The sequence below is a fragment of the Balaenoptera ricei genome, chromosome 3, assembly GCF_028023285.1.
Source record: "Balaenoptera ricei isolate mBalRic1 chromosome 3, mBalRic1.hap2, whole genome shotgun sequence".
Lineage (NCBI taxonomy): Eukaryota > Metazoa > Chordata > Mammalia > Artiodactyla > Balaenopteridae > Balaenoptera > Balaenoptera ricei.
Window position 1 is genome coordinate 62,496,528 of NC_082641.1, and position 16,368 is coordinate 62,512,895.

At 35.0% G+C, this 16,368-nt stretch overlaps 1 protein-coding gene across 4 annotated transcripts in view; it reads left to right on the plus strand.

Annotated features, from left to right (window-relative positions):
* Window positions 1–16,368, plus strand: part of SCAMP1 (secretory carrier membrane protein 1) — a 105,139-nt gene that overhangs the window by 62,987 nt on the left and 25,784 nt on the right. For 3 of the 4 annotated variants that reach the window (XM_059916618.1, XM_059916617.1, XM_059916620.1), the window contains one exon: window positions 16,248–16,349. The exons of the other annotated variant lie outside the window; for it this stretch is intronic. In XM_059916618.1, coding sequence (XP_059772601.1) covers window positions 16,248–16,349 — 102 coding nt within the window. The remainder of the gene's footprint in view (window positions 1–16,247; window positions 16,350–16,368) is intronic. 4 annotated transcript variants of the gene reach the window in all.

A 16,368-nucleotide genomic window follows, 5' to 3' on the forward strand; every position in this document is an offset into this window, starting at 1 on the left:
CATGTATACACTGATGTGTATAAAATTGATGACTAACAAGAACCTGCTATATTAAAAAAAAAGTTGACTGAAATGATATTTGCATTTCTGTACATGGTTATGTGCATGTGATCAATGGGAAGAAATATACAAAAATACAGCTAATAAAGGGAGTTGTAAAAAAAAAAGTCTGATAATCTAGTCTTTTAAGTGGAGTTTTTTGTCTATTTATGTTTGATGTAATTACACTTATGTAATTACATTAAAATTATATGTAATTTAGTTACATTTTTGTTTATCTTTAATGATGTACATGGATTTATATCTAATATTTATAGCTACTACTTACCATATATAAAGCATATCTGTTAAATACCTTTTTCTTTCTTTACCTTTTAGATTAATAAAGTATTATTCTATTTTTCATATATTCTTTTTATCATTTTCTCTTTTATTATAGGTCTACAGACAATGAATTCCCTCAAATTTTGTTTGAAAACGTTTTCATTTCACCTTCATTTTTTAGCTTTATTGAGGTATAACTGACAAAATTGTAATATATATAAGGTATGCAACATGGTGCTTTGATATTCATACACATTGTGAGAGCATTACCACAATTGAGTTAACACATCCATCTCTTCACATTATTTACCTTTTCTTTCCTTACAATGTACTCTTCTAGCAAATTTCAATTATACAATACAGTATTATCTACTATAGTCACTAGGTTCTGCATTAGATACTTAGACCTTATTCATCTTAAAAGTTTGTATCCTTTTACCAACTTCTCCCCATTCACTCCAGCCCCTGGTAATCACCATTCTACTCTGTGTTTCTATGAGTTCTACTGTGTTTTTTAAAAATTCTGCATATAAGTGATACCATGCACTATTTATCTTTCTCTGTCTGGCTTACTTCACTTAGTGTAGTGCCCTCAGGTTCATTCATGTTGTTGGAAATGGCAGGATTTCCTTCTTTTATTAAGGCTGAATAATATTCCGTTTTATATATATACACACTATACACACATACACACACACACACACACACTACATTTCCTTTATCCATTCTTGCATCAGTGGACCCTTAGGTTGTTTCCATACCTTGGCTATTATGAAGAATGCTGCAATGAAAATGGGATTACAAATATCTCTTCCAGATAATGATTTCATTTCCTTCAGATAAATACCCAGAAGTGGAATTGCTGGATCATATGGTAGTTCTATTTTTAATTTTTTGAAGAACCTCCATACCCTTTTCCACAGTGGCTGCACCAGTTTACATTTCCATCAACAGTGCCCAGGCGTTCCCTTTTCTCATCTTCCTCACCAACACTTCTTATTTCTTGTCTTTTTGATAATAGCCGTTCTAACAGACATGAGGTGATATCTCATTGTGGTTTTGATTTGCTTTTATCTGATGATTAGCGATGTTAAGCATCTTTTTGTGTATCTGTTGGCCATCTGTGTGTCTTCGTTTGAGAAATATCTATTCAGATTTTCTGCCCACTTTTTAATTGGATTGTTAGGGGTTTTTCTGCTATTGAGTTTTTTAATATATTTTGGATATTAACCCCATATTATTATATGATTTGCAAATATTTTCTCCCATTTGGTAGATTTCATTTTGTTGACGATTTCTTGTGCTGTACAGAACTTTTTTTTTTTTTAAGATTTCTTTTAAAGGTCAGGTCTTTTATTTATTTACTTATTTTTGGCTGTGTTGGGTCTTCATTGCTGCGCGTGGGCTCTCTAGTTGCGGTGAGCGGGGGCTACACTTCATTTGCAGTGTGCGAGCTTCTCCTTGCGGTGGCTTCTCTTGTTGAGCATGGGCTGTAGGTGCACGGGCTTCAGTAGTTGTGGCACTTGGGCTCAGTAGTTGTAGCTTGCAGGCTCTAGAGTTTAGGCTCAGTAGTTGTGGCGCACGGGCTTAGTTGCTCCATGGTATGTGGGATCTTCCTGGACCAGGGATTGAACCTGTGTCCCCTGCATTGGCAGGCAGATTCTTAACCACTGCCTCACCAAGGAAGTCCCGAGAAGATTTTTTATTTGATGTAGTTCTACTTGTTGATTTTTGCTTTTGGTGTCAAGTCCAAAAAATCATTGCCAAGACTGATGTTGAGGAGCTTACCACCTGTGTTTTCTTCTAGGCGTTTTATGGTTTCAGGTCTTATGGTCATGTTTTTAATCCATTTTGAGTTAATTTTTGTGTATGGTTTAAAATAGTGGTCCAATTTCATTCTTTTGTATGTGGCTGTCCAGTTTCCCCAACACCATTTATGGAAGAGACTGTCCTTTCCCCCATTATATATTCTTGGTTCCTTTGTAGAATGTTAATTAACCATATATGTGTGGGTTTATTTCTGGGCTCTCTATTCTGTTCCATTGATCTATGTGTGTGTCTTTGTGCCAGTACCATACTGTTTTGATTACTATAGCTCTGAAATATAGTTTGAAGTCAGGGAGCAGGATTCCTCCAGCTTTGTTCTTCTTTCTCAAAGTTGCTTTGGCTACTCAGGATCTGTTTAAGTTTCATACAGATTTTATAATTGTTTGTTCTATTTCTGTGAATCTGAAAAATGCTATTGGTATTTTGTTAGGAATTGCATTGAATCTGTAGATTGTCTTGGGTAGTATGGTCACTTTACAATACTAATTCTTCAAATCCGTGAGTGTGGAATATCTTTCCATTTATTTATGTCTTCGGTTTGTTTCATCAGTGTCTTATAGTTTTCATTGTGTAGGTCTTTTACCTCCTTGGCTAAATTTTTTCCTAGGCATTTTATTATTATTCTCTTTTTGGTGCAATTGTAAATGAGATTTTTTTCTTAATTTCTCTTTCTATTAGTTCATTTTTTGTGTATAGAAACATAACAGATATTTGTATATTGGTTTTGTGCCCTCTAACTTTACAGAATTTGTTTATTCGTCCTAACAGTTTTTTGGTGGAGTCTTTAGGGTTTTCTATGTAAATATCATTTCATCTGCAAATAGTGACTATTTCACTTCTTCCTTTCTGATTTGGATTTTTTTTTTTCCTTGCCTAATTGCTCTGGGTAGGACTTCCAATACTATGTTGAATAAGAGTGGTGAGAGAGGGCATCCCTGTCTTATTCATGATCTTAGAGGAAAAGCTTTTAGCTTCTCACCATTGAGTATGATGTTAGCTGTGGGCTTGTCATATATGACCTTTATTATGTTGAGGTATGTTCCCTGTATATCCTCTTTGTTCAGAGTTTTTATCATAAATCGATGTTGAATTTTTGCAAATGCTTTTTATGCATCTGTTGAGATGATCATATGATACTCATCCTTCATTTATTTTGTTAATGTGGTGTATCATATTGATTGATTTGTGGATGTGGAACCGTCCTTGCATCCCTGGAATAAATCCCACTTAATTGTGTTTTATGATCCTTTTCATGTGTTGTTGAATTTGGCTTGCTAATATTTTATTGAAGGTTTTTGCCTGTATGTTCATTAGGAACAATGGCTTGTAATTCTCTTTTTTTGTAGTGTACTTGTCTGGTTTTGGCATCAGGGTAATGCTGGCCTTGTAAAATGAGTTTAGAAGTGTTCCCTCCTCTTCTGTGTTTTTTGAAAGAGTTTGAGAAAGATTGTTATTAATTTTTCTTTAAATGTTCGGTAGAATTCACCAATGAAGCCATGTGGTGTTGGACTTTTGTTTTTGGGAGGTTTTGGTTACCGATTCAGTCTCCTTACTAGTAATCAATCTGTTCAGATTTTCGATTTCCTCGTGATTCAGACTTGGCAGGTTGTATGTTTCTAGGAATTTATCCCAGTATAAACTCATGTATTGAATTCTTAATTTCAGTAGTTTCTTTCACTTTTGCCATGTGTACTTGAACATTTTTTGAAGATTTTATTCTCTTACGAAATTTTGTTAATGTCTTTGTGTGCACACTTCAGTATCTAGAATGCTCTGTGAATTTGTTTTGTGTTGTCCATATTTTTCTCTTGGTATTTAATCATATGGTGCATCTCTTGGTATACTTAACAAGACTTGATTGAATCTGGATATGGTGAATAAAGAATTGTGGAGGCTTCTGATGATGTTCAGTTGTTTCAGAGCAAGTTCACCTTTGCCGTGCTTGTCAGCTAGAGTATAAGTCAGGGGCTAAGCTGAGTTAAGGCTGAGTTGCAGTTTTGTTTAATTTCTGTCTGTGTCTGGTTCTGCCCCAGTCATAGAGGTTAATCCTCTAGGTTTTGTTTTTTTGTTTTTTTTTTTAATACAGAAGTACTCATTTAGTTTTTTTTTTTTTTTTGGCTGTGTTGGGTCTTCGCCTCTGTGCGAGGGCTTTCTCCAGTTGCGGCAAGCGGGGGCCACTCTTCATCACGGTGCGCGGGCCTCTCACTATTGCGGCCTCTTCTGTTGCGGAGCACAGGCTCCAGACGCGCAGGCTCAGCAGCTGTGGCTCACGGGCCCAGTTGCTCCGCGGCATGTGGGATCCTCCCAGACCAGGGCTCGAACCTGTGTCCCCTGCATTGGCAGGCAGATTCTCAACCACTGCGCCACCAGGGAAGCCCAATCCTCGAGGTTTTTAATTGAGAACCTGATATGTTCACTTGGGCTCCTCCCTCAGCAAGTCCTGGACTCACACAGTATAGTCCTGTGATCCCTAGAGGGGAGAAGGGAGGGAGGACAACATCCTTTTAGAGGGTCCATGACATGAAAACTATTTCATAATGACATTAAGATGTTGTTCTCTTACAAGTATACAGTGGAGTTTTCCAGAGGCTTACATGACTTGCAAAGAGTTTGAATGTAGAAACAGAAAAGAGAATGCAGCTATCTTCTATTAAACCAGACATTAAAGAGGTTTGCAAAAATATAAAGTAATGCTACTCTTTTTGCTGTTTTTTTTTTTTTCAGTTTTCATGAAAATGTTATTTTATTGTAAGTAATTTGTTATCTAAAAAATTAGTTAAATGCTTTAAATATTTCTCAATTTTAGTTTCTCATTTGGTAAAGCAAGAGCTACAACCCACATAAGCAAATGTTCCTTGAGATGCTCAATAATAAAGATGTCCTGAGACCAAAAGTTTCAGAATTGCTGTTCTAATCCTTTTCCCATTAGGGAACACTGCAGAAAAGTCTACTCTGTTTTCAGAGGCTCTGCTTATCTCTTTAGCTTCTGTATTTGGTACATGCTTTGAGAGAAAAGTTGGCTGCATGTTTGGGCCAGTTTTATGCTTCTCACTTCTCATTTCTCATCAGTATTTTGTTACAGTGCATGCTTAGTTTTGTGTCGCGAGTCCTGTGAATCTGCCATATCTCAGTTGGTTTGTCTGTTCCCTGGCAGCAGCGCTCTCTGCAGGCAGAATCTGAATTTTCAACTTATTGTCTTGCATTCAGGAAAAATGAATTGAGGCCGTAGAAAGTCAGCTTACATTTCTGTAGTTCTCTTCCACTCCAGAATCATGGTCTCTCTATTCCTGGATGCTTCAGCAGATATAAGCAGATTTTTTTTTTTTTTTCCCATTTTATCCTACTGTTCTAGTTGCTCTTGGTAGGGATGTGTTTGACACCAGCTTTTCTGTCATATTTGGAACCGTAAAAATAAAATTAATTTATTTGGTGCTTAGAATTTCCATCTCTGCTTACATTGCTAATCTGTTCTTGCATACTGTCTAGTTTATCCATTAGAACCCGTAGCATATTAATCATAGTTGTACATTCCTGATCTGGTAATTCCAACATCCTAGTCATATCTGACTGTGGTTCTGATGCTTGTTCTATCTCTTCAGACTGTTTTTTGCATTTTAGTATGTCTTGTAATTTTTACTTGATAGCTGGACATGATGTACTAGGTAAAAGGAACTGCTGTAAATAGACCTTTAGTAATGTGATGGTAAGGTGTTGGGGAGGGGAAGCGTTCTGTAGGCCTGTGATTAGGTCTCGGTCTTTTAGTTAGCCTGAGCCTCTGGACTGTGAATTGCACCAGTGCTTCTCAGTCCTTCCTTCTCCTCAGGTGGGACAGGCTGGCCTACAGTGGGCTGGAGTTGGGTATTTCTGTTCCCTCATGTAGGTTAGGCTCTAATAAAACCGCAGCAGGTTGGGCTCTGGTTAGTTTCTCCTGAGGGCAGTCCTTGTTAAGAACAGAGTGGTCTAGAGTATTTGCAGATGGTTCCATTTCCCCACCTCCTCCCGGAAGCATGAGGGGATTTTTTCCTCTAAAGAATTCACTCTGAGAACCAGATTGAGCTGTCGTTGGTAAAATTCACAAATGTGTGGGATTCCCCGTATGACTAGGTCTCCCTGGAGTTTTTAACTCTTCAGAGCTGTCCACTCTGAGCCTCTTGTCAATTACAGTTCAGAATTCCTCCCCTGGCAATGGTTGCTGCAGAGGTTTCTGCTTATGGGTTTTTGCTCTAATAACTTTTGATTCTCTGTATTCATCTATCTGTCTCCCAGTTTTGGGGTTGCAGTTTGCCCTCTGGCTTCACTTCTCTTTCAGATCTAAGAAGAGTTGTTGACTTTTCAGTTTGTTCAGCTTCTTACTTGTAGTTAGGATGGTTTGCTACCTCTAAGCTTCTTCCAGGTATTTAAGATTTATTTTTTATTTATTTATTTTATTTTATTTTTGGTTGCGTTGGGTCTCTTAGTTGCGGCACGCAGGATCTTTCATTGTGGTGCGCAGGCTCTTCATTGCAGTGTGCAGGCTTCTCTCTAGTTGTGGTGTGCAGGCTCCAGGACGCGTGGGCTCTGTAGTTGTGGTGCGTGGGCTCCAGAGCGCATGGGCTCTGTAGTTGTGGTGCATGGGCTCCAGAGCGCATGGGCTCTGTAGTTGTGGTGCGTGGGCTCCCGAGCGCATGGGCTCTGTAGTTTGTGGCGTGCAGCCTCTCTAGTTGAGGCGTGCAAGCTCAGTAGTTGTGGCACGCGGGCTTAGTTTTCCCGTGGCATTGTGGGATCTTAGTTCCCTGCCCAGGGATCGAACCTGCATCCCCTGCATTATAAGGTGGATTCTTTACCACTGGACCACCAGGGAAGTCCCTCAGGTATACTTTTTAAAAGTAAGCTATCTCTGCGCAGTAGACAGTATATTTTTGATCCTGTTTCTTTAGAACATACTTAGTATCCGTAGGGATGTTGCACCTTTTATGTTGGAATATTTTGCTAATTGAAATTAAAAATTAAATATAATTGAACTATAACACTATTTTAACATCTTGAAAAGTGTTATACTAGTGTATGAACCAGAAAGTCAATCAAATTTTTTCTGTAAAAAGATACTTTATATTTGATTTTAAGTGTAAAAACATTCAAAGCTCAGGAATTGATATTAGTTCATTTTTATGTTGTTTAAATAGTCTTTCAAGTTAGTTTAATGTAAGTTAAAATACTGCCTTTTGTAATTAACTTGACTCTATTTCATCCTGTTTGTATAACCAGAAAAAGAGAATTTTTCTTTTTTGATTCCAAAGCGAAGTCTCAAATTAAATTTATCTTAAGGAAGGATAATATTCTTTCTATACCTGCAAGAGGAACCTACTGTTTAGTTTCTTACATGTGTATATAAATATATAGTGCTTTAGAGTCTACAAGTCTTGTTCAGTACTTTATATTGTTTAATGTTTAGAATCTTCCTAGTGGATCATTAGTTGCTGAGATTTTCACCTAGGCCTTCAGACTGGAAATTTAGGGCTCCTGTTTTCCTTTCTACTTTATTATGTTTACATTATTATTTAATTTGCAGAGAATCTAGGTAACTCAATGATCTCTGTTCAGTGGGTTAATTAATCTTAGAATACAGTTGAACCTTGAACAAATGGGTTTGAACTGCTTGGGTCCACTTATACGTGGATTTTATTCAATAAATACTACTACAGTACTACATGGTCCATAGTTGGTTGAATCTGTGGATGTGGAACGATGGTTACAGAGGGCTGACTGTAAAGTTCTATATGGATTTTCGACTGGGGTGGGGGTGGGGTCCGTACGCCTAACCCGTTGTTCAAAGGTCGGCTATATTTACTGGCAATGTTTATTTCTTGGATAGTTCTTTAACCACAGTAGTTAAGAGCTTACTATTCATTACAAAGTTCTGTACCAGCTGGGTGTTGAGAGTGAGGAGAAGGAAAATGGCCTGTTAATTTTCATGTGGCTTATTTTATAATAGTTTTTCTAGTGTGATGGAAAGACCCTTGGTATTCTCCTTTCAGAGAGCTTAAGGTTCTCCCTTTTCTAACTATATATCTGTGTAAAGCTGATTTTCTTAATTTTCAACCATAATGATATATAATAGATTGAGGGCAGAAGCTGATATGAAAATCCATAGAGAATGTAGCAGTGCTGGGGATTTAAAAACTCTGAAACTGACACCTCCTTCTGTGTGCACTTGAAAGAATATATATTCTACTTTGGTTGGATGAAATGTTCTGTTAATATCAGTGTGGTCAAAATGGTTGATAGTGTTGTTCAGGTCTTCTGTATTCATACTGATTTTTTGTCTGCTTGTTTTGTCAGTTCCTGAGAATTGACAAAATGTTGAAATTTCCAACTTTAATTATGGATTTTTCTCTTTCTTCTTTTAGTTTTACCTTCATGTAGTTGGACATTCTTGTTAAGTAGATATATATTTATGATATGTTTTCTTTGCGCTTTGAATTCTTTATCATTATGTAGTTTCCCTCATTATCCCTGGTATACTAATCCTTTTTTGTCATCTATTTTATCTGATATTATGACAACTATTCCAGCTTTCTTTTAATTTATGTTTTCATATTATATCTTTTTCTATTCTTTTACCTTTAACCTACTAATGTTTTTATATTTATAGTGACGTTTTTTGGTAGGCAATCTTTATTTGGGTCTTGCTTTTGCATCCAAGTTGGCAGTCTATCTATATTAATTGTGCATTTATGCCATTTACATTTATTGATCTGATTAGATTAGAATCTGTCTTTTTACAAACTATTTTCTGTTTGTTCCAACTGTTGTTTCTTTTTTATTCCTTTTTGTCTTCTTCTGGATCAATTGAGTATTTGTAAATAATTTTATGTTCTCCTATGACTTCATTATTTCTGCCTCTTATCAAAATCTTTTTTAGTGATGCCTGAGTTTTTATAGTATACATTTTTAATTAATCTTGGTCTGTGTCCAAATTATAATATTCCTATTCATGTGTACTGTAAGGACCTCCCAAAAGATTACTCCCATATTCTTCCCCAATTGTTTGTGCTATTTTTGTTAGGTATTTTATTTTTACATACACTAGAAATACACAATGCATTGCAATTACTTTTGCTTCAGACAGTTGTCTCTTATAAAAATTAAAAATAGAGAGAAATGAATTTTATAATGGACTTCATTAAAGCCATTTCAGCACTTTTCATTTTCTTATTTAGACCCATGTTTCTGTCTCATATCATAATTGTTTTGCCAGAAGAATTTTGTTAAATATTTCTTTTAGTACATGTCTGCTGGTAACCAGTCCTTTAGTTTTTCATTTTTGAAAGATATTTTTATTGGGTATAAAATTCTGAGTTCAGGTTTTTTTTTTTTTTTTTTTCCTTTCTGTATTTTAAACACATCACTTTGATGTATTCTGGCTTGCAGAGGTTTTGATGAGATGTCTGCTATAATTCTTGTTCTGTTTTTAAAGTATTTTTTTCTCTTTCTGCCTTCAAGTTTTTTTCCTTATTTCTGATTTTGGGCATTTTGATTATGATGTGCATGTTTGTGTGTTCATTTGTGTGTGTTTTGGTGTGTATCTTTAGTGTTCTCTAATGTTCTTGGATTTGTCATTTGGAGTATTTAGTTAATTTTGGAAAATTCTCAGTCATTATCTGTTCAGGTAATTCTTCTGCCACTTTTTCTTTCTTTTTTTTTTTTTTTTCTGAAATTCCTGTTATACGTATGTCAGGCTGCTTGATATTGTCCTTCAACTCTTAAGATGCTCTGTTCTTGTTTTGTCCACTCTTTTTTTTTATCCTTGCATTTCAGTTTGTATAGTTTCTATCTTCAAGTTCACCCTCAGCTGTACTGAGTGTATTGATGAGCTTGTCCAAGGTATTCTTCATGTCTATTACCATGGTTTTCATTTCTACCATAGTCATTTGGTTATTTTCTATAGCTTACTTATATGCTGAGAGTCCTCTTCATTCATGGTATCTACCTTTTTGACTGGAGTCTTGAACATATTAATCATAGTTATTTTAAATTTCTTATAGTGCTAGATACCTCAAAACTCAAGCTGTATTATTGTTCTGTGTTCTTTGTTGACAGAAGTGTCTTAGAGGCATATTTGTAGGAAAAAAATATATGTTCTTAAGTTTTCTCTTTGATAAGAGCATAACCTTGTGTAATATGATGAAAACAGTTTAATTGTGACCTAGAGTCTAACCAATGTTCACTTGACTTCTATTTTGCTTTAAATTAATTAGTTTTGCTGTTCAAAGGTAATTTGAAAATGGTTGGCTATTGGCTGAGTTTAGCTGTTTAATGCTTTCTAAATTGAATGGCAATTCAACTGTGAGATTTTAGTTGTCACTCAAGAAAATGTTTGACTAATCAAGTAAAAGTTTTAGTAAATTTTAGTCCTTATTTTCTTATTAGCTGCAAAATACTATTCTGTCAATTGTATCCTCTCTGACTTTTTCTAAAAGGAAGTATTTTAAAGAACCTAAATTATTACAAATGAAAAAATTTATAATCTTCTCATATAAGAAAGACTGAGCATTTGGGATTAATTTAATGTAAATAGTGGTATTCTATTGATTGATGATTAGCTTTCTTGGACAAGATGGAATTAAGATAATATCCTAGAGATAGTTTTATCACATGGTTAAAAACATCAGGATACACAGACAGGTCTCAGCATTTCTGTTACTAGCTCTGTTTTTGGATCATTTAACCTCTCTAAATCTGTTTATTCATCAGTAAAATGGAGTCAGTATTAGTGTCTACCTCATGGGGGTAATGTAAGCATTAAATGGGTAATGCATGTGTTTGCCATGGTTCCTGGCACATAATGTTGAACAAATGTTAACTTACTCCCTATTTTGTAATATCAGCTAAGTATAGAAGATCCAAAGCTTGAACCCAGGTTGTGGACTAGGTTTAAAATTGTCCAAGTTTAAAATTTCATTACATACAAACTTTATATTATGCCCCCTGCTTTTAGCAGAACACAGATGGAAAGAAGACAAAGTCTAGGGTCCCTTCCACCCTAGTTCTATGTATTTTAGTTTAGGCTAGTGAGTGTTCTTAATAGATTTTGTATCACAGACTCCACTGTGAATCTAAAATTTGTGACTCCTCTTCCTAAAAAGATACAAACATGCAAAATATTATGCAAAATTTGGGTGGGTTCGTGGTGCTGCCTTTTAAAGCCTACTTATGGAACCCTGTTCTTGGGGAAAGAATTGATTTTGGCACAAAAGCATTAGGAGGAGAATGAGGCTGGTTTAGATAGCCTTGCATCTCAAAGTGACTAAGACAAGGAAAGCAGCTGTATTTCTTAGGTTCCTTTTTATTCTATTGCCTTTACATCATCTGCATCATCAGGAATTTTATGTATTACTTGATTCTGGTAGTAATGAAGTTACCAACCATGTCCCAGAAATTTTCAAGATTTTATCAGAAGCCAAATGTCACTTCTGTAAGCAGAATATTACTTCTGTGAGCAAAATTGTTTGCAGTGCAGTACTGTACTAGTGTAAGAGAGGTATCAACAAGTAACATTTATTGATTGTTTCCTATGTGCCTGTACATCCCCCACTAAGCACTTTACATGTATTATTTCATCCATATAAAGGTAGATTCCACTGTTATTCCTATTTTGCAAATAGAAAATCTCAGATTTAGGCCTAAATTTTCTTTGAAGTTACACAACTTTAACTGGAGGAGTCAGGATTCAAACTCAAATCTTTCTCTAAAGCTACATGCTCTTAACTACTATGGTGAGTTACCAAAGGTAAAACGTTTAGTACTTAAGTTGTACCCATTTATTGTGGTTAAGTGTAAAATTTCTGTTCTCCCTTTTAAAATAATGAAATACTTTGTCTTCCCTGATTCCTCAAACTGTAGTTGTGATTAATCTCTGTTATTGATATGTACTGTGAAATAAAAGATTTATGTGATCTTTATACAGTTTTTCTGAGATTTTTAATAATAATTTAGGGAAGGACATTTTTATGAAAGGTGTACTATAACTTGTCAGTATGTTATTTGAAGACAATTAAACCAAAAACAACTGGCTTATTTGAGATTAAGTTTTCCAATAGGCTTTGATCTGGAAGAGCCAGGATGGCAAGCAATAGGAAGCTTTTATTATTTAGTTATTTATTCTGATGAAGAAATTGGTTACATAGTTGGATCTATTATGAATAAATATTCAAAATACCACAAGTACTTCACTGTAAACTGAGGTGGATTACAATTTAAAACTACTTAGCTTAAATCAATTGATAGTGTTTTTCTAACTGTAGTTCTACTCTTTCTTCTTCGGATTAAAATGGCTGTGTACAAGCTGGGTTGTTTAAACAGTCTGCTTCGTAACCTCTTTCTATATACAAGACCCATCGCCTTTGCTTTTGGATGCCAATAGACATTGTCTACACCCGCAATGATGTTTTTTCTTCTGGACCTTTTCTGATTCTGGCTCTGGTACAGCCCTCCACTTGAGGGGTGGGGAGTGGTTATCTGGCCCTGTAAGAGCTTCACAGCCTTACCTGGCTCTTAAAGCAACTCAAATGAACTTGAAATTCATGTGATGATTGTATTGTTTAAGTTTACATTTTACAGAGTTTTCTACTATTTCGTATATGGGAAATTATTTATACTTAATGTGCTTTCTAGCATTATGACTACCTCAGTTTTTTTGCATATGTCTTTAATAAATTTTAGGCTTTTGGCAGGGAATTGCAACCCGGTATTGTAAAATCGTTTTCACAGGGGAGTCAGATTCACTTTTTTATATTGTTTTGATGTGAAGAACTATATTTTCAGTGACTGCTTGTGTAGTTAAAAACAAAGTAACCTTTTAAAAATTTGAATTTGATTTTACATTTGTAATAATTTGGACAGATTAGATAGAGGAAGATTTGTGCACTCTTGGAAGAGTCCAGATAGTTGAGTAAGTGCTGGCACATAGAGTTTAAATCTCAGAGAAAGTTGAAGTATTTTTAAAATAATCATTTATATTAGCATGGTAAATGTACACAAAATGAATTTTACTCTCTCCTTGTCCAGAAACAGGAAAGTTGGTTGATAAAATGAGGTAAACAAAGTCTTTTGAGAAAGATATTTAGCCTCCTTCAATAGTAAAAGTAGAAAAAATGAGTTTTAAAGACTCCGAGGTTTCCATTTCATCAACTTAGTATACTAGCTGTGCTTTTATAGGTACTAACTGTACCTATAAAAGAGGAAGGCGAACCAATTCTTACATTCCTCCATTTGTATTTGAGAGCAATGTTTTAGAAGCAGTTCCTTTTTAGTAGGACAGCTTAAGTTTTAAAACATATTCTGTACCTTGTAATAGATTTCTTAGAGGTTGTTATTAGGCAGTTTCAGCTTCTAGACTATATCTGTGAGCTTGGAACTAAGTAGAAAGATCCCTCTTAGGTAACTGAAATAGCTGTTGTGAAGCCTTTAGAATTAGTCTATTTATGAAGCCCTTATTCAGAGAATGTATTACATATATAATTTTAACCATTCTGATATTCTGGTTTCTTGGTACATAGATAATAAAGCAAGATAATAATTAACAAGAAAAAAGAAAATATCTATGAACCATGCTCATATAAACAAATGATAAATAAATGAAGTGGAAGGGACAAATCTTCTCTAATGAAGACTTCCAAAAATGTGTTTTGGGGTTGGAATAGTCACTGGGATGAACAGGAATGGAGTAAACTTAGGACATTTGAAAATCTTGCCAAACAAATCAAATTCAACAGTATGTTTAAAGATACTGTGTTATGATCAAGTGGGTGCAGCTTATTCTTGGAATTCAAGGTTGGTTTAATATTAGAAAATTAGTTATTGTAATTCACCATATTACAAACTAAAATAGAAAAACCATATGATCATCTTAATTGATGCAGAAAAAGCATTTGACAAAATCTAACAACAATCACTTTGATGATAAAAACAATAAACTGGGAATAAAAGGTAGCTTTCTCAACTTGATAAAGGGCATCTGTAAAAAACTGTAACAGCTAACATCATACTTAATGGTGAAAGACTGAAAGGGGTTTCTGCTTAAGATCAAGAACAAGACACGGATGTTCACTCTCACCACTTATATTCAAATTGAAATGGAAGTTCTAGCCAGTATAAACAGGCTGGAAAACCAAGTAACAGGCATCAAATTAGAAAGGAAAAAGTAAAACTGTCTTTATTCACAGATTACATAATCATCTATGCAGAAAATATAAATGGAGAGATAATATCTTGTTAATGGATTGGAAGACTCAACATTATGATGATGTGAATTCTCTCAAAATGGATCTATAGATGCAATGCAATCCCAATAAAAATCCCTGCATGTTGTTTTACAGAAATGAACAAGGTGATTCTAAAATGTATATAGAAATGTAATAGTCTAGAATAGCCAAAACAACTGCGAAAAAGGACAACAAATTTGGAAGATTAACACTACAAATTTGAAGACTTATTAGAAAACCCAGGTAATTGTATTGACATAAATGTTGAAATATAGAACAGTGAGACAGAATAGAGTGTCCAGAAATAAATGCACCCATATATAGATTACTGATTTTTTAGAAAGGTACAAAAGTAATGGCAGTATAGAAAGGACAGTCTTTTTAAGAAATTATGCTGGAATAATTGCATACCTGTATGCAAAAAAGAACTTTAATCCATACCTCATACTATATTTTAAAAATTAACTAAAAAAGGGACATAGACTTAAATGTAAAACCAAAAAATATAAAACTTCTGGAGAAAGACAAGAAAAAGAACTTTGTGTCCTTGTCTTTGGCACAGATTTCTTAGATACAGCAATAAAATCAAGATCCATAAAAGAACAAATTGATAAGTTTTGTCTTTTTATGAACTCCAATTTTTCTTCTTTAAAAGACACTCTTGGGATTTCCCTGGTGGCACAGTGGTTAAGAATCTGCCTGCCAATGAAGGGGACACGGGTTTGAGCCCTGGTCCGGGAAGATCCCACATGCTGCGGAGCAACTAAGCCCCACTCACCACAACTACTGAGCCTGCTCTCTAAAGCCCATGTGCCACAACTACTGAAGCCCACATGCCACAACTACTGAAGCCCATGAGCCTAGAGCCCGTGCTCTGCAACGAGAGAAGCCACTGCAATGAGAATCCCACGCACTGCAACGAAGAGTAGCCCCCGCTCGCCGCAACTAGAGAAAGCCCACACGCAGCAACGAAGACCCAACACAGCCAAAAATATAATTAATTAATTTTTAAAAAAAAGTTAAACTTATACCTATGTGTTCTAGCCATTCCACTTCTAGATAGTTACCCAGGAGAAAAAGAAATATATGTTCACATGTAGACATATGCATGAATGTCCATGGCAGCTTTATTTATAGAAGTAAAAAACTAGAAACAATCCAACTGATCATCAACAGGTGAATGAATAAACAAACTGTGGTGTACTGTACAATGGAATACTACTCAGCAATGAAAAAGAATGGACTTTTGTTACATGTAGCAACATGAGTGAATCTGAAAATGTGCTGAATGAAAGAAGGCAGACAAGAAAAAAGTGTATACTGTATGATCCCATTTAAATAAAACTCTTAAAATATGAAACTGTAGTGACTGAAAGTAGTGGGTGGGGAGGGAGGGATTAACCAGGAACACAAGGAAAATTTTGGAATATGTTCACTGTTTTGATTAGAGAAGGTTCATAGTTATATACTTATGTCAAACCTTACCGAATTGTATATTTTAAATACTTGCAGTTTATTGTATGTTAATTATAATTCAGTGAAGCTATTTAATAAAAAATAAAAGGAAAACAAAATAATTTTTCTTTTGCCAAGATGTTTTGTTGGGCAGTTGGAAATTGAAAGGACAAAGTGAGGCTGGAATAATAATAACAACATTGTCTAGTATTTGGATAAACGGTTCACATACATTATTATGTTATTATTTTAATTTCAAGTCTCAGGTAGTTGCCACTGATATTTTTAAAAATATTTTTTAATGTTTGAATGTCAGTCTACAAGTGAATGTAAAGGCATTGAGAACAATGACATTTTCCCCTTTCTTTTTCTCCCTACTCTCTTTCTTTTTAAAAACAGGAGTGACAGTTCATTCAGATTCTTTGTATTCTTTTTCGTCTATATTTGTCAGTTTGCTGTGCATGTACTCCAGGCTGCAGGATTTCATAATTGGGGTAACTGGTAAGTCATTTACTTTAAT